Here is a 27,644-nt window from a genome sequence, read left to right as displayed (position 1 = left end):
TGAAACACAATCCCCCCTAATAAAATGATCTTACATTAGTATCGTGAAACGTACGTCGGGATTTCAGGTATGGGCGGACCTCTCTGCCACGTCCATTGGACCTCTGTGCGCATACAAATGGGTATGGCTTTATATGTCAATTTGGGGACCATACCCACCATGTGAATGCTGATGGGGTATTGTGTAATACTTAGTGCAATTTGGGATGATATGTGAACTTTACCCCTATCTGTTAACCTCTGCACAGGCAATTTCTGTACAGCCACTGTTTGGTTTTACTTGCTCTATCTTTCTTTGCAATTGCAACAAACCTATTTATATGCACGGTGATTTTTTGAGGCCACAATGCAATGCAATGGCTATATACCATACAGTGGATATAGGGGTATGCTATACTATTATATATATGCACTATAGGTGATATACATCATATATATGTTTTCAGCTTATTTGCAGCAAAAAACAATTATTTTTTCATGTGATTGGGATTTTACATTTAAGTCTGCCTATTTTCTATGCCTGTACCCTTGGTAATAATCATTGTACTATTTTATTGTACTTGTACATTTGGTATTGCACCTTGGTCCATGGACTATTCTGCCTTTCTCTTCCTGTGTGAGTTCCCACATTAAAATTGTTCATTTTGCACCATGCTCTGTGTTTTCCTCCTGTTTTTCATAAAGCAATATTTTAGTGAAACAAAATATTTTTCATTTTTCGATCCATTTTGCCTTAATTCTTGAGTAGCACCTAAATAGTTATCATATTTTCTTACAGTAGTTTCAAATAATTTAAGGGGTGCAGTTTCTAAAAAGCTTCCACACCTAGGGGTTTTCCGATATATAAGCCCCTCAAAGTCCCTTCAAAACTGAATAGGTCTGGGAAAATGTGGATTTGTAAATTTCTTTGAAAAAAAAAATGAAAAAATTCTGCTAAATTTTAACCCTTCTAACACCGTAACAAAATAAAAGGACATTTGAAAAATGATGCTGACATAAAGTAGATATATTGGAAATGTTATTTATCATCTATTTTGTGTGGTATGACTATTTGGTTTAAAGCTATAAGCATTGCAAGGCTGAAAGTCGCTACATTTTAAAAATTTTCATCAAATTCCAGATATTTTTACAAAAAAGGAAAACTGAACAAGCTAAATTTAACGCTAATGTGATGCCCTGGCCTATCAGGTCGTCATAGGGTATTGTGCAATCTGCCCTTCTGTGCAATATCCACCTCCTCCTTGGTTACGGGTCCCTAACCAATGGTGTTGCCAAAACCAGCTAATCAAAATCCTAGGAACACTCTGCACGACAGCCACCAGACACACCAGTGGACGACCTGAGTGGAATAGGGTCGCCCACTTGGGGGGTTGGTTAAGGGGAGGTCAGGAGTGTCAGGAGTAGGCCACTGTAGTGTTGGAAGTGAAGGAGAGAGGAGGTAAGGAGCTGGGCTCCTTGGAAGTACTAGGTAGCAGACGTTGGTCTGGTCCTGGTAGGAGCTGGACCCCGGTCACAGGGGATCGTGACAAGGGGCACGTTATGGTCGTGGAGGACAGCCGGCGGCCTTGTACCATCACCGGGCCGGGACCAGGGCACGACGGGGTACGTGGACCCTAGGTCAGGGAGTAGCTTCAGACAACCTGACAGTTCACCCGACGAGAACGGAGCCTTCAAGATCCACTCTCCACCCGCTCCAAAATCGGGGTACTAGCGCAACGAGGGGGATAGGACTTTCCACTGAAATGGTCCAGGAAATCTCAAGCGTGAACCCTGAGAGCAAGCTCCCTCAGTTAGCCACAAAGAACCTGACTAGTTTCAAGCTATAGGGGCCAACTAAGAAGAGAACAAGGTGCCGAGGGAAAGGTTACAGACCATCAGGCAACACCAGCAGAAACAGGACCCAAACGTGCTCCCCCTCAGCGGCAGCGGTGTCCAGAACTTTGGTTTATTAAGTTGTCGGTGTCAGCATTATTGGACTGAGTGAGTACGCAAGTGACCCTTACCTCCCCAACAGCACATCCCTGTCACCATCACTGAGTCCCGGGCATTCCCCTCTACCCGTGGAGGGGTTAAACACCTGGCTGCCCACTCCATCTCCACCGGGTACTCCCCAGCTGCAGCGGTGGTACTCCACCTTACCACACACCACGGGTGGCATCACGAACTGTAAATACACCATCCCCTGTAAATATCCCCTTAATTCGAGTGGCCGCACGACCCCCGGGTCCGGACGCCCCTCAAGCCACCACGGATCCAGATCCGAGCAGCCCGGCTGCTGACATGGGGACGGCACACCTCAAAATTCCTGGTGTCACGAACAGGATACAAGCAGGACCCACTTACCTGGGTGACGTGCACCTTGAAGACCGAAAATCGCGAGTCAAGATCCCATTTCCCGCCAATTCCGACATCTTCCACCATCTTTTCGTGCCAAAATGCCATCTTCCCCGTGAAAGCGCGGAGCAGAAGCCCCAACCTTCATCCTGCGTGGGAGGCTAAAAGCGGAAATTCCCAGAGGGCCACAGGATCGAGAGAAGTGTTGAGTGAAAACCGAGGGGGCGTGATGGCATGTAACTACAGCGGAAGAGATGTAGGGACTCCAGGACTCTGCCATAATGTTCCTGGACAGCGCAGAGTCAAGATGGCAGAAAGGCATGGCTGTTCAGCAGGGGCTCCCGGAGCAGATCCGCGGATGAAGACGCGGAGGATGTCTGTGGCAATGCAAACCCGTGAGACCGGAGTTTCACGAGAGGAGTGGGTAAGCGGTTACCTAGTCCCAGTTGATTTCACTAATCTGGCCGATGTGGCTGTGGGATCCGAGCCGCTCCCGCTCCAGGCCAGCACCCAGCCGTTGTCGCCTTCACCCTCAGCTGTGGCTGACCCTGAGGCGCTGCCCACACCACCGGCAGCGGACCCCTCGACTTCTGATAGAGATGACCAGTCCGTGGCTTCTTACCAGATTGATCTGGTTACCGTGGACTCGGAACCGGAGGCGATGGAAGAAGGCGATTCAGGTTCCAGTACCCCAGAAGCTGCATGGGTGCCATGTTTTGGAGGAAACGGCCATAGGATGATACTGTCATCACAGGCAGAGATGGCATTGGAGATCACGGCGATGGAAGCAGAGTCCACTTCGGATTAGGAGATCTCAGTTGATACCATGGAAGTAGTGCCTATCTGCTGTCACTGTGGTTTACCAGGGTACTTTGCAAGAGTGTGCCCAACGCTAAGGAGACCGGGACCTGAATGTTTTAAAGTTTTTTATGGACTGTCACCTTTGTTGAACATTCTCCAGTGTTCAAATGGAGGAGGCTGTCGGGGACCGGCTGAAGGGTTCCTGATGGAAGGTGACAGGAAAGTTCTGCTATAATTAGATTGCGCCTTCCTTGTTGAACCTTTTTCCACTTATTGTTACAGGGAAAAGACCATCAGGGCCTTGGACAGTGCAGTGCTGGTAGATAGCACCAGGAGGCCCCGGTGGGGGTCGGCGCAAGGGGCAATGGCTATCAGGTGGTTCAGGACTTCTACAGAGTCGTCTACTACAAAACCCAGGACCTTAACCTGGTCACGGATCCACAATAGGTTTGCAGGGGGTCAGGTTGTTTGGGTGGCGGGTTAATGGGATCCAGGACATTGGGACTGGACTGTTGCAGGAAGAGGCTGCAACGGAGCAGGTTGAGCCTCCGCTACTACTGAAACTGGTAGCGTTCCATTGTTGGAATGATGAACTCATAAAAGTGTTAGTAACGTTTAAGTAACCAGCCTCCCTGATGAGGGACGTATTGTGTGAATAAAAATGATTCTTTTTCTATTTCACAGTTTGAAAAAAAACAAACCCTCTGATGTCCTGTAGCACGGGGACGAGCTACATTTAACCAAGGGGGAATGTGACGCCCTGGCCTATCAGGTCGTCACAGGGTATTGTGCAATATGCCCTTCTGTGCAACATCCACCTCCTCCTTGGTTACGGGACCCTAACCAATGGTGTTGCCAAAACCAGCTAATCAAAATCCTAGGAACTCTCTGCACCACACCCACCAGACACACCAGTGGACGGCCTGAGTGGAATAGGGTCACCCACTTGGGGGCTTGGTTAAGGGGAGTTCAGTAGTATCAGGTTCGGCCAGTGTAGTGTTGGAAGTGAACGAGAGAGGAGGTCAGTAGCTGTGCTCCTTGGAAGTACTAGGTAGCAGACGTTGGTATGGGCCTGGTAGGAGCTGGACCCCCAGTCGCAGGGGATCGTGACAAGGGGCACGGTATTGTTGTGGAGGACAGTCGGCGGCCTTGTACCATTACCGGGCTGGGACCAGGGCACGACGGGGTACGTGGACCCTAGGTCAGGAAGTAGCTTCAGGCAACCTGACAATTCACCCGACAAGAATGGAGCCTTCAAGATCCGCTCTCCACCCGCTCCAAAATAGGGGTACTAGCGCAATGAGAGGGATAGGACTTTCCACTAAAACGGTCCATGAAATCCCAAGCGTGAACCCTGAGAGCAAGCTCCCTCAGTTAGCCACACAAGGGAGCGGGACCCGGCTAGTTTCAAGCTATAGGGGCCAACTAAGAAAAGAACAAGGTGCCAAGGGAAAGGTCACAGTTCATCAGGCAACACCAGCAGAAATGGGACCCAAACATGCTCCCCCTCAGCGGCAGCGGTGTCCAGAACTTTGGTTTACTAAGTTGTCGGTGTCAGCATTATTGGACTGAGTGAGTATGCAAGTGACCCTTACCTCCCCAACGGCACATCCCTGTCACCATCACTGCATCCAGGGGCATTCCCCTCTACCCGTGGAGGGGTTAAACACCTGGCTGCAGACTCCATCGCCACCGGGTACTCCCCAGCTGCAGCGGTGGTACTTCATCTTACCACACACCACGGGTGGCATCACGAACTGTACATACACCATCCCCTGTAACTATCCCCTTAATTCGAGTGGCCGCACGACCCCCGGGTCCGGACGCCCCTCAAGCCACCGCGGATCCGGATCCGAGCAGCCTGGCTGCTGACGTGGGGGGCGGTACACTAACATAAAGTATAATGTGTCCAGAAAAAAATATTTCAGAATCACTGGGATATATAGATGCATTCTAGCGTTGTTACCACAAAGTAACACTGGTGAACTTTGAAAAATGGGACTTGGTCAATAAAGGATGCAATTACCTTTATGATATGAGCTTAACCTGCAGGTTTTATAGTGTTCTGATGCTGTTTTGCCACATCACTGAGAGTTCTGCTGCCAGGAGTAAATGAACTTTATTCATCCCGACAGCATTGCCCTTTCAGTCATAGTTACATGGCCTGCGAGTTTTAAGTCACTGCTCAGTGCATAGTGATTGGCGACTGTATCCACATCCCCGGCAATAATAGACAGCCGGCTTGTGCTGTCCAAGCAGGGTTATTCACCTGCCTGGTTCACTTTAATAGTTAAAAATAAATATTTGAGAAGTCCATTGACATATGTAGCCTGCATCTAGTGCTGACACTCCAACACCTGTGTCATGCAGTGTCCCCCAGACTCTAGCCAAAATATAACGTAACTGTTAAGTTTCGATGATAAAAAATGTAACATACACTGGGTGCGGAAAGTATTCAGATCCCTTTAAGTTTTTCACTCTTTGTTTCATTGCAGCCATTTGGTAAATTCCAAAAAGTTCATTTTTTTTCTCATTAATGTACATGCTGCACCCCATCTTGACAGAAAAAAACCCAGAAATGTAGAAAGTTTTGCAAACAAGAAAAACTGAAATATCACATGGCTATAAGTATTCAGACCCTTTGCTCAGACACTCATATTAAAATCATATGCTGTCCATTTCCTTGTGATTTCCTTCCTTGAGATGGTGCTATTCCTTCATTGGAGTCCAGCTGTGTTTAATTAAACTGATAGGGCTTGATTTGGAAAGGCACACACCTGTCTATATAAGACCTCACAGCTCACAGTGCATGTCAGACCAAATGAGAATCATGAGGTCAAAGGAACTGCCCAAGGAGCTCAGAGACAGAATTGTGGCAAGGTACAGATCTGGCCAAGGTTACAAAATAATTTTTGCAGTACTCAAGGTTCCTAAGAGCACAGTAGCCTCCATAATCCTTAGGTGGAAGAAGTTTGGGACCACCAGAACTCTTAATAGACCTGGCCATCCAGCCAAACTGAGCAATCTTGGGAGAAGAGCCTTGGTAAGAGAGGTAAAGAAGAACCCCAAGATCACTGTTGCTGAGCTCCAGAGATGAGTAGGGAGTTTGGAGAAAGTTCCACAAAGTTAAATATCACTGTAACCCTCCACCAGTAGGGCCTTTATGGCAGAGTGGCCCGACGGAAGCCTTTCCTCAGTGCAAGACATATGAAAGCACGCATAGAGTTTGCAAAAAAACACATGAAGGATTCCCAGACTATGAGAAATAAGATTCTCTGGCCTAATGAGACGAAGATAGAATTTTTTGGTGATAATTCTAAGCAGTATGTGTGGAGAAAACTAGACACTGCTCATCACCTGCCCAATACAATCCCAACATTGAAACATGGTGGTGGCAGCATCATGCTACGGGAGTGTTTTTCAGCTGCAGGGACAGAACGGCTGGTTGCAATTGAATGAAAGATGCATGCGAACAAATACAGAGCTATCCTGGAAGAAAACCTCCACCAGAGTGCTCTGGACCTCAGACCTGGCCGAAGGTTCAACTTCCACCAAGACAATGACCCTAAGCACACAGCTAAACACAAAGGAGTGGCTTCAGAACAACTCTGTGACCATTCTTGACTGGTCCAGCCAGAGCCCTGACCTAAACCTATTAAGCATCTCTGGAGAGACCTGAAAATTGCGTCCACCAACGTTCACCATCCAACCTGACAGAAATGGAGAGGATCTGCAAGGAAGAATGTAAGAGGATCCCCAAATCCAGGTGTGAAAAACTTGTTGAATCATTCCCAAGGTGCCTCATGGCTGCACTAGCTCAAAAGGGTGCTTCTACTCAGTACTGAGCAAAGGGTCTGAATACTTATGACCATGTGATATTTCAGTTTTTCTTGTTTAATAAATTTGCAAAAATGTCTACATTTCTGTTTTTTTTCTGTCAAGATGGTGTGCCGATTATACAGTACTGAGAAAAAAAATGAACTTTTTTGAATTTACCAAATGGCTGCAATGAAACAAAGAGTGCAAAATGTAAAGGGTCTAAATACTTTCCATACCACTGTATTTCCTTGATAAAAATATAAGAAATGAAGGTAAATAAGTTTTACCCTCTTATGATTATAATTTTTTTTCCAGCATGGTGATTTCTTTACAACATGGCTTTATATACTTGGAATTGGCTTTGGTATGGTCTTTTGCGCATCTGCACTTGTGCTGGTAAGTAAAGATATTATAAGTTACTGAATTTTAAACGGAACTTGTCACCTCCATAAACACTATTTACCTGCAGATATATCTTTTCCTGAAACGTATTTCTGATGGTTTTTTTTTTATGTCTTTTGCTTTGGAACTTTGTTCAAATTGCATATACAGTATAAAATAGTGGCGACTTTAAGATTCCAAGTGGAAACCGTCAAAAGAATGGTCTGGTCACTTATTTTAGTTGTTTCCGGCTTCCAAAGTCTGAAGAAGTTAAAAGAAGTGTAAAAAAATAGAACAAGCAAATCCTTTTCACATTGCAGTTCTTATGTTCATTCTTTTAAACATTTTTTACATGCAGATTCCAGGCAAAATCCATCTGAAAAAGACATTGTGTGCAAATATCCTTAAATTAAGTTTTGTCACAGTCAGTTGTCAATTTTTATGTAATAAAATGGTGAACATGCCATTACTTATATAGATCAAAACATATATAACCAGGAAATGAAAACAGACATTTATGCTCATTCATTGGTCTGTAAGTCATCAACTAGTTAATTCTTGGCGTTGGGCATTCACTTAGGGTGAAATATAATACAAAATGTTGCAACAGTATTTTGTAGCTGCAGAACACTTACCCGGTTACACAAAATGTGGTTCTAGACTCTCAGGTGTAGAGAATGGATAACATTTCTGGGCATTGTCCTTATATCTCCCCATCCCATAAACCCTAGGGGTGTTCACAGGACCTCAGCCTTCGTTATAGTGATCCCTCAAAACCAAAGACCTCTCTATCCAATGTTCAGTCTTGGTGTCTTTCGTCAAGTTTCCAGACAAAGCTCCTCAGCTCTGGAATTTCTCTGTTGTTCACCAGCTCGTCTCTTTGGGGCTTGGTCAGGGTTTCTATTTTTCAGCACTTGAAGCAGGTCCCTTTTCTGCACACATAGTCAGAGCTGCATTACTTACACTTTCTAACATCACCACCTAATGTAACTTTGTAAAGACGTGGAAGTGCAGTCCACACCCCTTGAGGAAAATGGGATGTTCTGCAATGCACTGCTTAATGTATTTGGTAAATGACATGCATTTAGTTGGGCACATGTACTGTAGGGTTAATGGTTGGGATTAGCCCAGACTGGAAGGAATTATATGGGCAGACATAGGGAGCTATTTTCCTAGGACAGCCAGTTAATATTGAGAGCTGAGTGGCATAAGACTTAAGGCCTAATAGATAGCAGCAGACATTAGATAGTACCGTATGTCCTGAAAACTGAAGGGACTGTCATTAAATGTAACTGAGACGTGCCCATACCTGTTTATAGCAAGTAGTTGTATATGAAGCATTTTGCCAACTATCTGATATAGTGGGGAATATACGTATTGGATACACTGCTAATTTTACCAGTTTTCCCACCTACAAAGATTGGAGAGGTCTCTAATTCTTATCATAGGTACACTGCAACTGTGACAGACAGAATAAAGAAATACAGAAAATTACCATGTATGATTTGTAAATAACTATAATTTGCATTTTATTGCATGAAATAAGTATTTGATGCCAGAGTCGTCATCAGCACCCGGAACAAGTGTCGGGGGCTCGGGGCAAGTGTCGGGGGCTCTGGGCAAAACGAAGGTGGGGGAGGGTGGGCCCACTCACCGTTGCCATGAGTGGTGATTTATTCTGTGGCCCCAGGGCTGATTTCCGGAGACCGCAGTGCTGGAGTTGGCAGCCATTTTTACTGGCTGCCGGCCCTTTAAATTCACACTTGCACACAGTGTTCACTGCTGAATGCTGTGTGCAGGTGGATTGAAGTCCATCTGTAGGTCTGTGGGCGGAGCTAGTGCATGATGTGCTCCCATCCCACAGATGAAGAGGAGACACAGCTCCAGCATCCTCCTATGTTGCTTCCATTATACGTCTCCTCTCCACATCATCTCGGCCTCTTAACACGTGATTCTTTTGATTTTTCACCCAGGTGCTGATGCAGGCCCTGTAGCAACCTGTATGGCCACTAGAGCTGAACGCCCCCACATAGTTGAATTCCTCTAGCCCCCCCAGAGCTGAATGGAGCCTCAGAGCTGAATGCACCTCCAGACCTGAATGCCCCCAGATCTCTATGACCCCCACCCCAGTAACATGTATGCCCCTTCAGTGCTATATACCTCCCCATTGCAGTAACGGATATGCCCCACAGAGCTTTATGCTCCCAGTGCTGTATGTCACCCTAGAGCTAAATGCCCTTCCACAGCTCTATGCCTCCCCCAGTAAAGTTTATATCCCCCAGTGCTGTATGCCTTCACCACATCATGTGTATGCCTCCTAGAGCTGAATGTACCCCTCAGCACTGAATGACCCCCAGAGCCGTATGCCACCCAGAGTCGTATGCCCCCCAGATCTGTATGCCCCCCAGGACTGTATGCCCCCCACCCTAGAAACATATATGCTCCCAGTACTGTATGTGTTCCCACCCCATTAATGTGTATGCCCCCCAGTCCTGCAAGCTCCCACCCCAGTAATGTGTATACCCCCTGAGCTGAATGCCCACCCTCAGAGCTGTATGCACCTCCAATGCTTCATGCCCCCCAGAGCTGTATGCCTCCCCACTCCAGTAACTTGTATGCCCTCCCAGTAAATTGTATGCCTCCAGTGCTGTATGTTCCCCAGAGCTGTATTTCCCCAGAGCTGTGTGCCTCTCCACCCCAGTAACATGTATGGCTCTCAGTTACGCTATGTGCGCACGCTACATCTTTGTGGTGACCACAAAGATACAGCCTGTAGTCACAGAAACGCAGCCTGGGACTAAAAAACTCATCCAGAAAACGCATGCTTTTTGATGCGTTTTTGATGCGCTTTTAACAATGCGTTTTTTTATTCAGTGGGTGAAAAATAGTGATGGGCAGACTCGGACTATAAAGTCCAACCCCCGCGGGTTCAAAGGCAACTGAGTGCCAGGCCCGGGTTGGAATTCTCAGGAAATTCCAGGTATTGATCTGGATCCGGCACTCAGAAAATATAATATAAAGTAGAAATAAAGAAAAAAAATAATAAAGCGAGTGCGCTATACTTACAGAGTTACTGACACGGCTGTAACTACTCCCGCAGCCTCTCTTTCACTTCCTGGGCCTCTTATTAGCCTCATACATATTCACTGCTTTCCCTGCCCACCGACATCTGTGATTGGTTGCAGTCAGACGCGCCCCCACACTGAGTGACAGTGTGTCTGACGCTTCCAATCACAGACCCAGTCTGTGGGTTATTATCATACTGTAAAAATAAATAAATAAATTGACGTAGGGTCCCCCTATATTATGACACCCAGTACAGATAAAGCACATAGCTACAGCCTGCAGCCCCCGGCCATATGCTTATCTTGGCTGTGTATCAAAATAGAAGGAACGACATGCTGCTCTTTTAAAATTATTTAAATAAATAATTAAAAAAAACGATGTGTAGCACCCCCAATTTTGATACTCAGCCAAAATGAAACCCGACAACTGGGGGCTGTTATTCTCAGGCTGGGGAGACCCATGCTTATTGGGCTCCCCCCAGCCTTAAAGTATCAGCCTGCAGCCACCCAGGATTGCCGCATCCCTTAGATGTGGCTAGCCTGGTGCTTTACCCTGCTCTTCCCAATTGCCCTGGTGCAGTGGCAATCGGGATAATAAGGGGTTAATGTCAGCTCACAGCTTCCACTAAGCCCTATATTAGTAATGGGAGGTGTCTATGAGACCACACCATTACTAATCTGTTAGTGAAAAGAAATAAACACAAACACCCAAAAAATCCTTTATTTGAAATAAAATACAAAAAAATCACTTTAATAACCGTCAAAACACCTTTGCAAGTCCGACGTAATCCACACGAGGTCCTATGCCACCTCACCAGGGGAATCGGAAAGAGTCGGATAAAGTGCGAAAATCCTGGGTGGTTGCAGGCTGCTATTTTTAGGCTGGGGGAGTCCCATAAACATGGGTCTCCCCAACATGAGAATAATAGTCTCCAGCTGTCGGGCTTTATGTTGGCTGGGTATCAAAATGGGGGGGGACTGCATGCGATTTTTTTAAATTATTTATTTAAATATTTAAAAAAAAAAAAAGCCCCATGCGGTTCCTCCTTTTTTGATACACAGCCAAGATAAGCGCATGGCTAAGAGCTGCAGCCTGTAGCCATGGCTTTGTTTGTGCTGGGAATCATAATATGGGAGGGACCCTAAGCCAATTTATTTATTTTATTGTACGATATAGACCTGCCCACCAGCATCTGTGATTGGAAGCATCAGACACGCTGTCACTCAGTCTTGTGGCGCATGTGACTGCAACCAATCACAGATGACGGTGAGTGGGGAAAGCAGTGCATATTCAATTAAGGTAATGAGCGGTCCAGGGAGTGAATGAAGCGCTTGCTCCTACCCCTTTGCACCAGAGTCTGGTCCCCATTAACTTTATACTAAAAAAAAATTAACATGCTACATCTTTGGCTGCAAAGATGCAGCCAAAAAAAAGCTGCAACATGCGCACCGCAAAATTGAAATCTCATAGACTTTGCTGGGGAAGAAAATGTATGCAGTTTGGTACCAAAACTGCATCCAAAAAGGCGGGTAAAAACACGGCAAAAAACACAGCGTGTGCATGAGGCCATGCATGTATGCTCCCCCAGTAACATGTATGCCCCCAGTAATATGTATGCCTTCCAGCATCCCCTGTGATGTATATACTATAGCCCCCAGCCTCCTCTGTAATGTATATACAGTCTCATTGTGCACTGAGCGAGGCCATGTCTGTTAAAGTGACGGCCATCATGCAGCATGTCCTGCACATCCAGATGCCCAGGGAGGAGCTGGACAGGAAACAAGCGGGGAGGTGAGTGATGCTGCTGCAGACTTCCCCATGTTAAAAATATCTCAAATGTGTCTGTATGTGCATGTATAACGTGCATATCTATGTACAGTGCCTACAAGTAGTATTCAACCCCCTGCAGATTTAGCAGGTTTACACATTCGGAATTAACTTGGCATTGTGACATTTGGACTGTAGATCAGCCTGGAAGTGTGAAATGCACTGCAGCAAAAAAGAATGTTATTTCTTTTTTTTTTTTTTTTTTAAATTGTGAAAAGTTTATTCAGAATGTCATTTATTATTCAACCCCTCAATCCACCAGAATTCTGTTTGGTTCCCCTAAAGTATTAAGAAGTATTTCAGGCACAAAGAACAATAAGCTTCACATGTTTGGATTAATTATCTCTTTTTCCAGCCTTTTCTGACTAATTAAGACCCTCCCCAAACTTGTGAACAGCACTCATACTTGGTCAACATGGGAAAGACAAAGGAGCATTCCAAGGCCATCAGAGACAAGATCGTGGAGGGTCACAAGGCTGGCAAGGGGTACAAAACCCTTTCCAAGGAGTTGGGTCTACCTGTCTCCACTGTTGGGAGCATCATCCAGAAGTGGAAGGCTTATGGAACTACTGTTAGCCTTCCACGGCCTGGACAGCCTTTGAAAGTTTCCACCCGTGCCGAGGCCAGGCTTGTCCGAAGAGTCAAGGCTAACCCAAGGACAACAAGGAAGGAGCTCCGGGAAGATCTCATGGCAGTGGGGACATTGGTTTCAGTCAATACCATAAGTAACGTACTCCACCGCAATGGTCTCCATTCCAGACGAGCCCGTAAGGTACCTTTACTTTCAAAGCGTCATGTCAAGGCTCGTCTACAGTTTGCTCATGATCACTTGGAGGACTCTGAGACAGACTGGTTCAAGGTTCTTTGGTCTGATGAGACCAAGATCGAAATCTTTGGTGCCAACCACACACGTGACGTTTGGAGACTGGATGGCACTGCATACGACCCCAAGAATACCATCCCTACAGTCAAGCATGGTGGTGGCAGCATCATGCTGTGGGGCTGTTTCTCAGCCAAGGGGCCTGGCCATCTGGTCCGCATCCATGGGAAGATGGATAGCACGGCCTACCTGGAGATTTTGGCCAAGAACCTCCGCTCCTCCATCAAGGATCTTAAGATGGGTCGTCATTTCATTTTCCAACAAGACAACGACCCAAAGCACACAGCCAAGAAAACCAAGGCCTGATTCAAGAGGGAAAAAATCAAGGTGTTGCAGTGGCCTAGTCAGTCTCCTGACATTAACCCAATTGAAAACTTGTGGAAGGAGCTCAAGATTAAAGTCCACATGAGACACCCAAAGAACCTAGATAACTTGGAGAAGATCTGCATGGAGGAGTGGGCCAAGATAACTCCAGAGACCTGTGCCGGCCTGATCAGGTCTTATAAAAGACGATTATTAGCTGTAATTGCAAACAAGGGTTGTTCTACAAAATATTAAACCTAGGGGTTGAATAATAATTGACCCACACTTTTATGTTGAAAATTTATTAAAATTTAACTGAGCAACATAACTTGTTGGTTTGTAAGATTTATGCATCTGTTAATAAATCCTGCTCTTGTTTGAAGTTTGCAGGCTCTAACTTATTTGCATCTTATCAAACCTGCTAAATCTGCAGGGGGTTGAATACTACTTGTAGGCACTGTATATGGCGGTGTATATATTTATGTCTGTTTATATATATTTTTGGCAATTTGTCTTCAAATATGTATAAATACTTATGCGTCTATATGTACATATTTGTGTAGGTGCGTGCCTGCGTATGTGCATGAATTTACAATTTGCCTAAGGCAACTAAATCCCTAAACTCAAGACTAATTAAGATATAACCTTTAATTAATTTCTTTAAAATTATTATTATTTATTATATATAGATTGGAGCATGGAGGATGGGGCTAGAATATGTAAGTAGCGAACTTATCCAATCCCTATGGCTATATATGTGAAAGATTGATCAAAGAACGAATAGTGGTTGTCCGCTCAGAGGAGTATATAACTCTCTCTTTATACTGATTGGCTCTTCATAGCTAGTGATCCACATAGTAAAAAATGACATGAGGGTATCTATTGGTTGTTTGTTAGATGAGGTCAAACCAAGACCTTAAAAGGTCCGTGTATGCATAGTAAGCCAGCATTAGCCTCTGACCCCTGACGCCAGTGTGGTGAAACATCTTGGGGAGGCTGGTGATAGGATTTTAGACTGCAAACGCTGTGATCACTAGAAAATCATACATATAGCATTATATACTGCGACTATAATGTGAGTGTACCCAGTAGAGAGATTGTCAACTGTCTGACAGTTGCAGTGACTGCACAAGACATCCAGCTCAGATCACAGCATTTAGTGTTTTTAACTTTTTTTTTGTATCTATGAATAATTTTAAAGAAATGAATTAAAGGTTATATATTAATTAGTCTTGAGTTTAGGGATTTAGTTGCCTTAAGCAAATTGTAAATTTAGTTTGATTAACCTTCTGACTAATAGAATACGTTTCTTTAAGTCAATGTGTATGTGCAGGGGCCCAATGAGACTCTTTCGCCTTGGAGGCATGAGAACCTGGAATCAGCCCCGTTTGATACGATAGAAAAACAGAACTTCATATTTGGTACAGAAATCTTTCGTTCCCATTATAGAGGTCAGACGTGTTTCCTGTAGTTCTTGACCAATTTTACACACACTTCAGCAGGAATTTTGGCCCACTCCTCCATACAGATCTTCAGACCTTTCAGGTTTCGGGGCTGTAGCTGGGTAACATTGAATTTCAACTCCCTCCAAAGATTTTCAATTGTGTTCATGTCTGGTGACTGGCTAGGCCACTTTAGGACATTGAAATGCTTCTTGCGGAGCCGCTCCTTAGTTGCCCTGGGTGTGTGTTGGGTTATTGTCATGCTGGAAGACCCAGCCATGACCCATCTTCAATGCTCTAAAGGCTGATTTACACGCAGCAACATCGCTAGTGATGTTGCTCGCGATAGCACCCGCCCCCGTCATTTGTGCGTCACGGGCAAATCGCTGCCCGCAATGAACAATATCGCCGATACACGTCACACGTACTTACCTTCCTAATGACGTCGCTGTGGCCGCCGAACAACCTCTTTTTTAAGGGGGCGGTTCGTTCGGCGTCACAGCAACGTCACTCAGCGGGCCACCAATAGAAGCGGAGGGGCGGAGAGCAGCCGCATGAACGTCACACCCACCTCGTTACCGGAGGACGCAGGTACGTTGTTGTTCGTCGTTCCCGGGGTGTCACACGTAGCGATGTGTGCTGCCTCAGGAACGACAAACAACCTGCGTCCTGAACGAGCAACGATATTTTGAAAATGAACGACGTGTCAACAATCAACAATTTGGTGAGTATTTCTGATCGTTAGCGGTCGCTCGGAGGTGTCACACGCAAAAACGTCGCTAACAAGGCCGGATGTGCGTCATGAATTCCATGACCCCAGCGATATCTTGTTAGCAATGTCGCTGCGTGTAACGGGGCCTTTACTGAAGGAAGTAGGTTGTTGGCCAAAATCTCGTGATACATGACCCCATCCATCATCTCTTCATTACGGTGCAGTTGTCCTGTCCCCTTTGCAGGAAAGCACTCCCAAAGTATTATGTTTCCACCCCATGCTTCACGACTGGGATGCTGTTCTTGGGGTTGTACTCATCCTTCTTCCTCCAAACACAGTGAGTGGAGGTGATACCAAAAAGTTCTATTTTGGTTTCTCCTGACCACATGACCTTCTCCCATGCCTCCCCTGGATTGTCCAGATCGCAATTGGTAAACTTCAAATGTGCCTGGATATGTTCTGGTGTGAGCAGGGTTACCTTGCGTGCCCTGAAGGATTTTAATCCATGACAGCATAGTATATTACTATATGTAATCTTTGAGACTGTGGTCCCAGCTCTCTCCAGGTCATTGACCAGGTCCTCCTTTGTCGTTCTGGGCTGATTCCTGACTTTCATCTGAATCATGCATACCCCACGAGACAAGATCTTGCATAGAGCCCCAGACCAAATAAGATTGACAGTCATCACCGGGGCGGCACGGTGGCTCAGTGGTTAGCACTGCAGCCTTGCAGTGCTGGGGTCCTGGGTTCAAATCCCACCAAGGACACCATCTGCAAGGAGTTTGTATGTTCTCCCCATGTTTGCGTGGGTTTCCTCCGGTTTCCTCCCACACTCCAAAAACATACAGATAGGGAATTTAGATTGTGTTCCTGATGTATGTAAAGCGCTGCGGAATATGTTAGCGCTATGTAAAAATAAAGATTTATTTATTTTTTTTATTATGTGTTTCTTCTATTTTCAAATAATTGCGCCAACAGTTGTCTTCTCATCAAGCTGCCTGCCTCTTGTCCTGTAGCCCATCCCAGCCTTATGTAGGTCTACAATTTTGTCCATGGTGTCCTCAGACAACTCTTTGATCTTAGCCATAGTGGAGAGGTTGGAGTCTAATTGCTTCAGTGTGTGGACAGGTGTGTTATATACAGGTAACAAGTTCAAACAGGTGCAACTAATACAGGTAATAAGTAGAAAGAAGGAGGGCTTCTTAGGCTACTTTCACACATCAGTTTTCTGTATTCAGGTACAGTCCTTTTTTTTTCCGTATCCAACGTTTCCGGTTTTGTTGTGCAAACCGGACCCACCGGATCCGTTTTTAAGCGGATCCGTTGGGGACGGATCCGGAATAAAACGGATCCGGTGGGTCCGGTGTGCATCCGTTTTGCATCCGTTATGTCCGTTTTTTTACGGATCCGGTTTTTTAACACTAAACAAACAATTAACGCGTTCCGTATTCTGATTGGCTATTGGGAAAATATAGTATATATACAGTATTTTGAAGCATATATTACAGAATGAAGACAGAGACAAGCAGAAACCATGGATGTTATTCTTGCAAATTACACAAAGATCGCTGCAGATTTTATATTTGAGGCAAATCGCTTGGGTATCATCGTCAGAGAAAAGGAGCGACAGCGACTGAGGCGTCAGCGACATCGACGCTTTTGGATCCATCCCCTGACTGCCCAGAGACTGACACGTGGGGTGTTTTCAACCCTATACCTGGAGCTCCGTGGAAACGATGAAAAATTCACAAGCTATGTCCGGATGGCAGTGAATAATTTTGACGTCCTCCTTGGCCTTGTTGCGGACAACATACGTAAAACGGACACCTACAGCCGGTTCTCTATAACACCCGAGGAGCGTTTGCTGGTTACGCTTAGGTAAGTTTTTTTTTTAAATTGTATCCTCCTGTTAAATTGAGTTTTAACTGTAATGTGTTTGCTATTATTTTTTTATAATTATTGTCTTTCCTTTACAGATTCCTTGCAACTGGAGAGTCCCTTTCGTCCCTTCACTACCAGTTTCGACTAGGAATTTCCACCATCTCGGGAATCATTAGAGACACTTGCCAAGCCTTGTGGGATTGCCTCCATGAGGATTTCATCCCCCAGCCCACCAGGGACAGATGGCTTGCAATTGCCGAACAATACTACAACATTTGTCAGTTTCCAAATTGCCTTGGCTCAGTGGACGGCAAACATATAAGAATTGTGAAACCTGCTGCTTCGGGGTCAGAATACTACAATTATAAAAAGTATTTCTCAATTGTCCTAATGGCAATAACGGATGCGGACTACAAATTTATCTCAGTGGACATTGGCGCATATGGGAGATCCAATGACTCTCAGGTCTTTAAAATGTCCCCAATGGGGCGGCGAATCTATGGGAATACTTTTGATTTCCCTCCTGCAAGACCTCTTCCTGGCACATGTGAGCCCCCAATGCCCTTTGTTTTTGTGGCCGACGAAGCCTTTCAACTCTCCCAACATCTATTAAAGCCATATGCAAGCCGTGGATTGACGCAAACACAAAAAATATATAATTACCGATTATCCAGAGCCAGAAGAATGGTGGAATGCTCCTTTGGGATACTAACCAGCAAATGGCGAGTGTTGTTAACAGCGATTAATTTAAACATTGAAACTGTTGATGAAATAGTGAAAGCATGTGTGGTACTGCACAATTTTGTTTTAACAAAGGAACCTTTGTCCTTGGATGACCAGAGTTTGGAAGCCACCTCTTTGACTGACTACACCAGTCCTGGATTTAGGAGTAGTGTTGCCTGTTCAACAATACGTGACAAATATGCTGACTATTTTGTGTCCCCAGAAGGTAGAGTAGATTGGCAAGATCAAATGGTATAAGATTTTTCTTTAGTTTTATAACAAATAAAAATAGTTAAAAATAAATTAAAATATATCTTGTTAACCTTGTTAATTTTAATCTTTGAATCTCTTTAAAAATTTGTAATTTTTACACCGTCAAATTACAACATGTTATGTTTTTGTATTACCTTATTATTAACTTAACTTGCAAAATAATATTCCCCCCCAAAAAAAACAAGAACAAATAAATACTTTTCAACAAAAAACTTTTATTTTTTATTACATACATAAATTATAAATTTGTATATCTTGGGCTTGGGGTGGAGATAGTACTGGAGGGGCTGACAGGTGGGAACACACGCACAGTTGGAGTATTGAGGGTGGAAAGTGGTGTTGGTGGTGGTGGTGGGGAAGTAACAGAAGGTGAAGGTGTGGTTGAGAAACCAAGAGGGAAACCAGGAGATGGGATGGGATTTGGTAAGGATTGAGGGGTGGAGTGGAGGGATTGGGAGACAGAAGAGGTGGCGGGTGAATTAGTGGCTTGAGTTGGGGTCATGATGGGTGTGGAAGGCGAGATGTGGTAGTGGGTAGGAAGTGTAGGGGCAGATGTGGTTGGGAGCTGGTACTGGGCCGCAGGCTGGTACTGGGCTGCAGGCTGGTACTGGGCAGCAGGCTGGTACTGGGCAGCAGGGGGAGTAGGGACAATGGCTGGAGGGGGGGCAGGTGCTGGAGGAGGGGTGGGTGGAGGTGGTTGGGAGGAAACCTGCGCCAGAGCCTGCCGTGTGGCTTGCATTACATGCATCTGCTGGTCAGGAGATAGCTTTTCCATGCGCTCTAGTACGGCTTGAAAAAAACAATGATTGGGTGATTTACTTGCATCTAAATGCAGCCTGTCCAGACGCGTGCACAATTCGTGTGTATTTTTTTCCATATTGGCATTTATGAAGCTAAAAGAAGAACGATTTTGTTCGGCTAATAATTTAATGGCGTTCTGGAAGGCTGCATTTAGATGCAAGAACTCGGGCGCATAGCTCTTTTCCTGACCCCTATGACGCTGACGCCCAGAACCCAAAGGTGTTCTACTGAGGGCAGCAGTGTCAGAGGGGTGGGGTAGGGGAAAAGCTATCTCGTCACCAGCAGCTTCAGGTAATGAAGTCTCACCGGAAGCTCCAGCGCAGGTGGATGGGACAGATGTAGATGGAAGGGAAGGTTCAGATGGGTCGGGTCTGTGCCTGTGTTCCCCAGTGGCGGACTGTTCAGGGATCGCTCCTGTCGGGTTCGATGCAGGCTCCCGAGTGCTGCAGACGGTGCTGTTAAAAAGAGGAAAAACAAAACAATAATTACTTTAATTGCTATACATTGGCACTGACTAAAAAAAAAGGCAAAAAAAATCAGACATAAAATATTATACTTTGTACATATTGTGGGGAATATTTACCTTCTGCACACCATAGTTGTCCGGAGGAACGACAAGGCTCTAAAGTAACGGTACTTCGATCTGCGTCCTCCGGATCCACTCGGGGCCTGCATCTCTTGATTCAACTCCTTTTTGAAGCGATCCCTGATAGACCGCCACCGCTTCTGAAGTTTGTCACCTGAAAGTGGAAAGCACAAAGTGGTTAGTATACAACACATTACATCCTGCAGCATAACCTACTGAACTGTGAATACTTACGCGCTTTCTTCTGGCCACGAGAATTGAGCTCCCCCCAACCTTCTATCGCTGCGTGGCATACCTCGTCCCAGAGTCGACGGGTTACGATAGAATCAGCGTGGCGGCGGTCAGCCATGTTCCACAGCGGCTCCCTCTCTCTAACTTCATCGATGAGGAGGTCGATGTTGATAAATCCGGCCTCCTCACCGTCAGAATCGGGAGCACGCTGTGATGCCTGTTCAAAGAAAGAAAAAAGAAATTAAAAAAAAAAAAAATTAGACATAAATTCACACAGACATGAAAAAAAAAAAAAAAAATAAAAAAAAAATCTTACACTATGACCATCGCCACCTCGACGATGATCCTGGGACGGTCTTGGGGGAGCTCTATCGTGAGCCCTAGAAGTTGAAGCCTTTAGTGAAGAAAAAAAAAAAACATTATTTACTTATGTGTTTGGTGTGCTGTGGTAAACAATTCCTGTATGAAACTTACACTATGACCGCCCGCTCCGTGTATTTCTCCACCCCTTCCGTCCTCTTCTGGCAGCATCTCCTGTGATGTTTCGGCCACCTGTGTAAATGTCGTTTATTTAAAAAATGTTTTATTTTTTTTTTAAAAAAACACCCAAAAAAAAAAAATATACCTCAGTTTGTGAACCGGAGGGCGGGCTACCAGAAGACGACATATCTTTTTTTATTACAGGCCTCGCACACCAACTGGCTGGCCCAAACGATGACCGCAACACTGCACCTGTAAAAAAAGAAAAAAAAATGTCTAAGTACATGTACGCAGCTCACAACAGTGATCTGTGGACAGTACTGTGGACATTACCTCAGGAACACTCTCCTCCAAAGAAATTCTCACTGGCACTGAAGCAAACGTACCTAGCAACTGGCTGGCCCAAACAATGACCGCAACACTGCACCTGTAAAAAAAGAAAAAAAAATGTCTAAGTACATGTACGCAGCTCACAACAGTGATCTGTGGACAGTACTGTGGACATTACCTCAGGAACACTCTCCTCCAAAGAAATTCTCACTGGCACTGAAGCAAACGTACCCAGCAACTGGCTGGCCCAAACGATGACCGCAACACTGCACCTGTAAAAAAAGAAAAAAAAATGTCTAAGTACATGTACGCAGCTCACAACAGTGATCTGTGGACAGTACTGTGGACATTACCTCAGGAACACTCTCCTCCAAAGAAATTCTCACTGGCACTGAAGCAAACGTACCCAGCAACTGGCTGGCCCAAACGATGACCGCAACACTGCACCTGTAAAAAAAGAAAAAAAAATGTCTAAGTACATGTACGCAGCTCACAACAGTGATCTGTGGACAGTACTGTGGACATTACCTCAGGAACACTCTCCTCCAAAGAAATTCTCACTGGCACTGAAGCAAACGTACCCAGCAACTGGCTGGCCCAAACGATGACCGCAACACTGCACCTGTAAAAAAAGAAAAAAAAATGTCTAAGTACATGTACGCAGCTCACAACAGTGATCTGTGGACAGTACTGTGGACATTACCTCAGGAACACTCTCCTCCAAAGAAATTCTCACTGGCACTGAAGCAAACGTACCCAGCAACTGGCTGGCCCAAACGATGACCGCAACACTGCACCTGTAAAAAAAGAAAAACAAATGTCTAAGTACATGTACGCAGCTCACAACAGTGATCTGTGGACAGTACTGTGGACATTACCTCAGGAACACTCTCCTCCAAAGAAATTCTCACTGGCACTGAAGCGAACGTACCCAGAAACTGGCTGGCCCAAACTATGACCGCAACACTGCACCTGTAAAAAAAGAAAAAAAAATGTCTAAGTACATGTACGCAGCTCACAACAGTTATCTGTGGACAGTACTGTGGACATTACCTCTTCCCTGGAGCACTGGACTGGAGGACAGCAGAAGTTGAAGTCAGGAACGAACGGCAGGAGGTGTGTAGAATGTGCTGGATCCTTTTATAAGTTTTGTGATGATGAAAAAAAAAAATTTGCGCATGCTCTGTTTACCAAACCGGATGCGGTCACCGCATCCGGTTTAAACCGCATTGCGCCGGATCCGGCATGCATAGACAACCATTGTATACAATGCCGCATTGTACCGGATCCGGCAGAATGCGGTTTTTTTAAGGGGCAAAAAAACGTTACATGATACGTTCTATCCGGCCGCCGCATTTAATTATTTTGCCGCATCCGGAAAAAAACGGATGCACCGCAAAGCCATCAGGTACAATCCGGTTACAATGCAAGACTATGGGGATAAACCGGATGCGATACCGGATCCGTTTTATCCTTTTTTTTCCGGATTGTACCTGATGGCAAAAAACTGATGTGTGAAAGTAGCCTTAAAGAAAAAATAATAGGTCTGTGAAAGCCAGAATTCTTGCTGGTTGGTAGGTGATCAAATACTTATTTCATGCAATAAAATGCAAAATAATTATTTAAAAATCATACCATGTGATTTTCTGGATTTGTTTTATTCTGTCTGTCACAGTTGCAGTGTACCTACGATAAAAAATTACAGATCTGTCCATGGTGGGAAAACTTGCAAAATCGGTAGTGTATCGAATACTTATTTTCCCCACTGTAAATAGTTGTTACTAAGTTGAAGTTCAGTAAAAGAGATAGTTTTGGACTTTGGTCTTTCTTAATTCGTTGTGAACCACCTGTCCTGGCCTGACATACCAAATGGTAAGAGGCAGTCTGCAAATGCGTATTGCCCACGTAATGACCACCACAGTGATACACACACCTAGCCAGGACCCCCATTTTGATGTAGCGTGGTGTGACATAAAAGACAAGTACCTTGCCCACGACTACTGCCCCGCTCCACGTTACAACCTCTTTTCAATTTCTCACTAGTCAGGTTCGTTGTGCAGTGATGAGCATTGCAACACTGCCTCTTTGTCAGACTATTTTGGTTTCACATTAATGCTGGCTCTTTTCTCTGACCCAAGGCCGGGAAACTATTCCTGGCAACTAGGAGTACTGTAAATATTTCACAGCTTCACAGCGCAAAAGGTGTCACACATAATAAGAGTGGTTAAAGTTACCATCACCCTTATGTGCTCAAGGTACTTTGAAGAATATCCAATATTTGTGTAAGTGAAAATATTTCTGAGTATTTTGTACATGTTTATACAATGTAGATTTAGTATTTTTAATGTATTTTTTCCTCCAGTTTTTATGTCCATCTGGATCACCAAGTGGCCTTCCTGAAGTCATCGGCTATTTAAATGGTGCCTCAATGAGACACATCTTTAACATAAGGACATTTTTTGGATCTTTTTTCTCATGTGCCTTAGCTGTGTCATCAGGACTCTTTTGTGGACCGGAAGGACCAATGGTCCATATAGGGTAAGAGGTTTCATAGATATTGTTCTGGCATAATGCAGTATGACAAATCTCAAGCCTCAACAATATAGAACTGCATATTGGCAATGTAGTTGGAATTTATTGATGAACTGTAGTCGTATTTTTCTTAAAGGGAATCTGGCAGCAGGCTTTTGCTACCTCATCTGAGAGTAGCATGATGTAGCCAAAAAGGCTCAGACTCCAGCGATGTGTCACTTAGTTTTTTGGGTGCAGCAGTTGTAACACAATCAGAGTTTTTACACTTAGCAATGCATAAGAGCTCAGAAAGTTAACCCAGCCACACCAGGCTCTCTATCTACAAAGTCTATAGACAGTGATGTGCTAATCAGAAAGGGAGGGGTCCGACTAGTAGAGTCCCAGCAATAATAATCCCTGGTGATAAAACATTCACTATAAGTAAACAACACCACACAGGGTAATAAATTACACATCTTTGAACTCTGTACATCAGCATTTATCTCTTGCTGTCTTCAGATTACATAGCAAAAACCTTCTGATAGATTCCCTATAATAGACAAATTCACCACATCTATAAAAATGCCTTTGTCACTTGCCACCATGTGATAAGAATTGGTGCTTAACCATTTTCTGTTCTTCATTTTCGTTTTTTCTACCCTTCTTCTGAGAGCCATAACTTTTTTATTTTTCGATCAATCTTGCCATATGAGGGCTTGTTTTTTTGCGGGATGAGTTCTAATTCATTAGCTTTAAATTGGGAAAACAGGAAAAAAATTCCAAGTGAAACTGCAAAAAAAAAGTGCAATTGCACAATTGTTTTTGAGGTCTTTTACTCACAGTGTTTACTATATGGTAAAACTGATGTGTCTTGTTGGTACGAGTGTGTAGATACCAAACATGTATACTTTACTTTTATCTAAGTGGTGAAGAAAAATTCATGTTTGTCCAGAAAAAGAATAGCGCTTTTGTTGCCATTTTCCGAGACCTATAGCATTCTCATTTTTGGGATCTGGGGCTCAGTGCGGGCTTATTTTTTGTATTTTGAGCTGACGTTTTTAATTATTCCATTTTTGTGTAGATGCTACATTTTGATCGCTTGTTATTGCATTTTAAAAAACTTTTTCAGTCACCAAAAAAATGTAATTTTGGCGTTTGGAACTTTTATTCTCTCCACACCGTCTACCGAACAGATTAATTGATTTTATATTTTGATAAATTGAGCATTTCTGAACTTTGTAATAACAAATATGCGTATATTGCCATGATCCAGGCCGGCTTTTCCCTGCTGCTGGATACACCCAGCTCTGGCCTGGTCATGTCAGGGGTTAACTTCCCTTGCCTCGTTCTGGATCCCAGGACGCTATATATTGCCTCTCTACCTATGGCTCAGTGCCAGTGATAGTTCTGCCTTGCAGCATGTATACTGGCTCTGGCGAGAGTTCCCGATTTGTCCTGCCTCCCTCCTACTGTGTCCTGACTTGTATCCTTCCCCGTTCGTCTGCCTGTCCCGGTCCCTGACATCCCGCTCCTGTCTGTTGTTTGTGTTTCCCTCTGCATACCTGATCTCCCAGCTTCCGACGTGGTTCTGTTTTGTGACTTGATATTGATCCTCCCTTTACAGTGACTTGACTTTCCTGGCTAGACCCTGACTGTTTGAATACCCTGTTGCTCCCTGGTGGTTTGACTGCTAACTGCCTGTTGAAGTTACTCTGCTGTACTTCAGCTTCCTTTCCGATACAGTGTTTCTCTGTCTCTCCTTCACTACTCTGCTGCCACATAGTGGGGATTACACTGTACTACATCTTACTAGTCTTTGTACAGCGTGACATATTTTTTTAACTGTTTTATTTTCAATGGGGCGAAAGGGGGGTGATTTGAACTTCTATTTTTTTTCATTTTTTTTTCATATTTTTAAAAACTTTTTTTTTACATTTTTTTTTATTTTACTAGTCCCACTAGTGGACTTTATCACTGCAGAGTCCGATTGCTTGTGCATTTCTCCTGATTAGAGCAGCATCGCTCTGATTAGGAGAAATGCTGCTTTCCTGCAGAATGCTGGCGCTCTGTCAGCTCTCACAGGAAGTGAGTAATAGTAGCGGCACTGGTCATCAGCTGATCACATGTTACCATGTCAACACTAAGGCGCCCTGTGACCACGTCACGAGGCCGCAGATGGTGGGAAACTGCGCGATTCTCGCAGCGGCCATTAAATTGCGCTGTCACAGCACAATCTAAGGGGTTAACAGGCGCGGGTTGATCTCTGATCACCCTGCGCCTGTTAGCCGCACATCTCTGCTGATTAGATCAGTAGAGACGTGCGGGGATAACTGCGGGCTCACCGCCAGAGCCTGCGGTAACTGCAGGGAGGTGATTAAAAAGGGTTAAGGGGTTAAAAAGTTCTAAGGAGAGTTCTAACTGTCGTTTCAGTAGAACTTGCAGTAAAATTTATCTACCTGCCTCTAGCTCCTCTTCCTCCCCCTCCCCTCTCAATAGAATTTAAAAGGACCAACTGTCATGTCTTCTCCAGGAATGGGAAAATCTGTCTATGCTGAATACAGATTTGACATATTTTACACTTGAATTGAGAGTGAAAGTTTAGTCCAGGAAAAGAAAGATGCAGAATTCTCTAATATTACAAAGTTGCTTATTTTATGCTATACTATTGATTTATGAAATAAACATTAAAACGGTGGTAATTCTTTAAATGCTTTCTTTTATTGACTTTCCAATCCACCCATTTTCTGGGATCCTGATTAGGACAGGTTGATACCAACCCCTCACACACTCTTCTGCTGAGCTGGTAAGGTGACAATTTGTCTGAAACTAAAACTGGGAAGAATGGCTGATCATACAGAAAGTCGAAAGGAAAATACTGTTGAGACACATTAGTGGCACAATAATACCATAAGCTCTGCTAATTACTGTCATATTAATTCTATTCTGATAAAGCAATTATTATTTCAGAGCGGTGGCTGGATATGGCTTGAGCCAGTTTAAGTCTGACACCTTGCGGATAAGTCTTCCATTTTTTACACGGTTTAGAAATTCAGCAGATAGGTAAGTACAGCTTAGTTATTTACTATATGTTATAGGGGGAAACTGTCTCAGAGCTTGGCATAATATTAGTATGGACACTGGTATATCCTTGAACACATCTGGTTAGGCTCCCTTCTCACGTACGCATAAAAAAAGCACTCACAAGGGATATAGGCAACACACTATAGTCTGCAACTGACTCAAATTACTGTACAGACTAAATATAACAACCCTGCAGTCCCTAGTAATTCCTGATCGAGTTGGAATATATATCCCTGACTACAGACTAAACAATGGCAACGTGGACTTATTCTGCCTGATCGACCGTCGAGTGCTTCACCTTTCTCCTAAAAAAACAGAAGGCAAACCATAGTGCAAATTACCTACAGAAAGAAGACGTGCTGAGATAAGTGGTCCCAGAGTGAGAAACACAAACAACAAAATACATGAGAGGGTGTATATTGCTAAATAATATGGCGCTTACTTACCAACAACAAACAGAAGATAGGTGCAGAGTAAAGAACATACATAAACAGCAGAGAGAGACATCCTAGCTGGTCTTACACTGACTGGCATAAACAAACAGCAATGCGGTTGGCCATAACAATGAGAATACTACCAGCAGGAAAAAACAGAATGGAGAAAGTATTTAAAGTCACACCCGAAAGGTAATTGGCAGACAAGTGAGTAAATGAATACACCTATTACCCTAATAGAACTAATGCATGTAATGCAGAACCTAAACACCCTAAGAAAAAGTGTATCTGCTCTGGTCCATCAGACAGAGAATCCACGTTTTGTTGTGACCATCTGTGTGTATGTATGTGACATCTGTGTGACACATACCGGGAAAAATGCATGATTCTGAAATTAATGTTTTTTATGTACTAAAAGGAACCTCTCACCAGATTTGTCCCCTATAAGCTGTGGCCACCACCAATAAGCTCTTATACAAAGACAAAGACATACAGATAAGGACTCTAGATTGTGAGCCCCAATGGGGACAGTATTGCCAATGTATGTAAAGCGCTGTGGAATTAATAGCACTATATAAATTAATAAAATTATTATTATTATTATTATACACCGCATTCTAGAATAGTGTGTATAAGTGCTAAGCCCGATCTGTATAACATAAAAAACAGCTTTTATTGTACTCCCCTGCAGGTTGGTCGCATCCGATGGGCGTCGTTGGTCTCAGACCGGCGCCTCATATCTTTTTGCG

At 44.3% G+C, this 27,644-nt stretch overlaps 1 protein-coding gene and 2 long non-coding RNA genes across 4 annotated transcripts in view; 1 reads left to right on the top strand and 2 right to left on the bottom strand.

Annotated features, from left to right (window-relative positions):
• LOC142244156 (chloride channel protein D-like) overlaps positions 1-27,644 on the top strand; it is a 265,090-nt gene that overhangs the window by 10,628 nt on the left and 226,818 nt on the right. Inside the window, exons 3-5 of the mRNA XM_075316355.1 lie at positions 7,269-7,349; positions 23,232-23,407; positions 26,348-26,440. Of these exons, the coding sequence (XP_075172470.1) occupies positions 7,269-7,349; positions 23,232-23,407; positions 26,348-26,440 (350 nt within the window). The remainder of the gene's footprint in view (positions 1-7,268; positions 7,350-23,231; positions 23,408-26,347; positions 26,441-27,644) is intronic.
• Positions 1-27,644, bottom strand: part of LOC142244157 (uncharacterized) — a 113,931-nt gene that overhangs the window by 2,304 nt on the left and 83,983 nt on the right. Inside the window, exon 3 of one of the 2 annotated variants that reach the window (XR_012724457.1) lies at positions 7,474-7,595. The exons of the other annotated variant lie outside the window; for it this stretch is intronic. This is a non-coding gene — a long non-coding RNA (uncharacterized LOC142244157). Of the gene's footprint in view, positions 1-7,473; positions 7,596-27,644 lie in introns of those variants that run through there. 2 annotated transcript variants of the gene reach the window in all.
• Positions 19,549-20,306, bottom strand: LOC142244153 (uncharacterized). The gene is made up of 3 exons (XR_012724455.1): positions 20,063-20,306; positions 19,826-19,982; positions 19,549-19,697 (listed from the first exon to the last, which is right to left on the bottom strand). It is a non-coding gene; the product is annotated as an uncharacterized LOC142244153 (long non-coding RNA).

Source organism: Anomaloglossus baeobatrachus, chromosome 6, assembly GCF_048569485.1.
Source record: "Anomaloglossus baeobatrachus isolate aAnoBae1 chromosome 6, aAnoBae1.hap1, whole genome shotgun sequence".
In the NCBI taxonomy this organism is placed as follows: Eukaryota; Metazoa; Chordata; class Amphibia; order Anura; family Aromobatidae; genus Anomaloglossus; species Anomaloglossus baeobatrachus.
The sequence above is the reverse complement of the archived record's forward strand: the minus strand, read 5'-3'. Positions and strand labels throughout refer to the sequence as shown.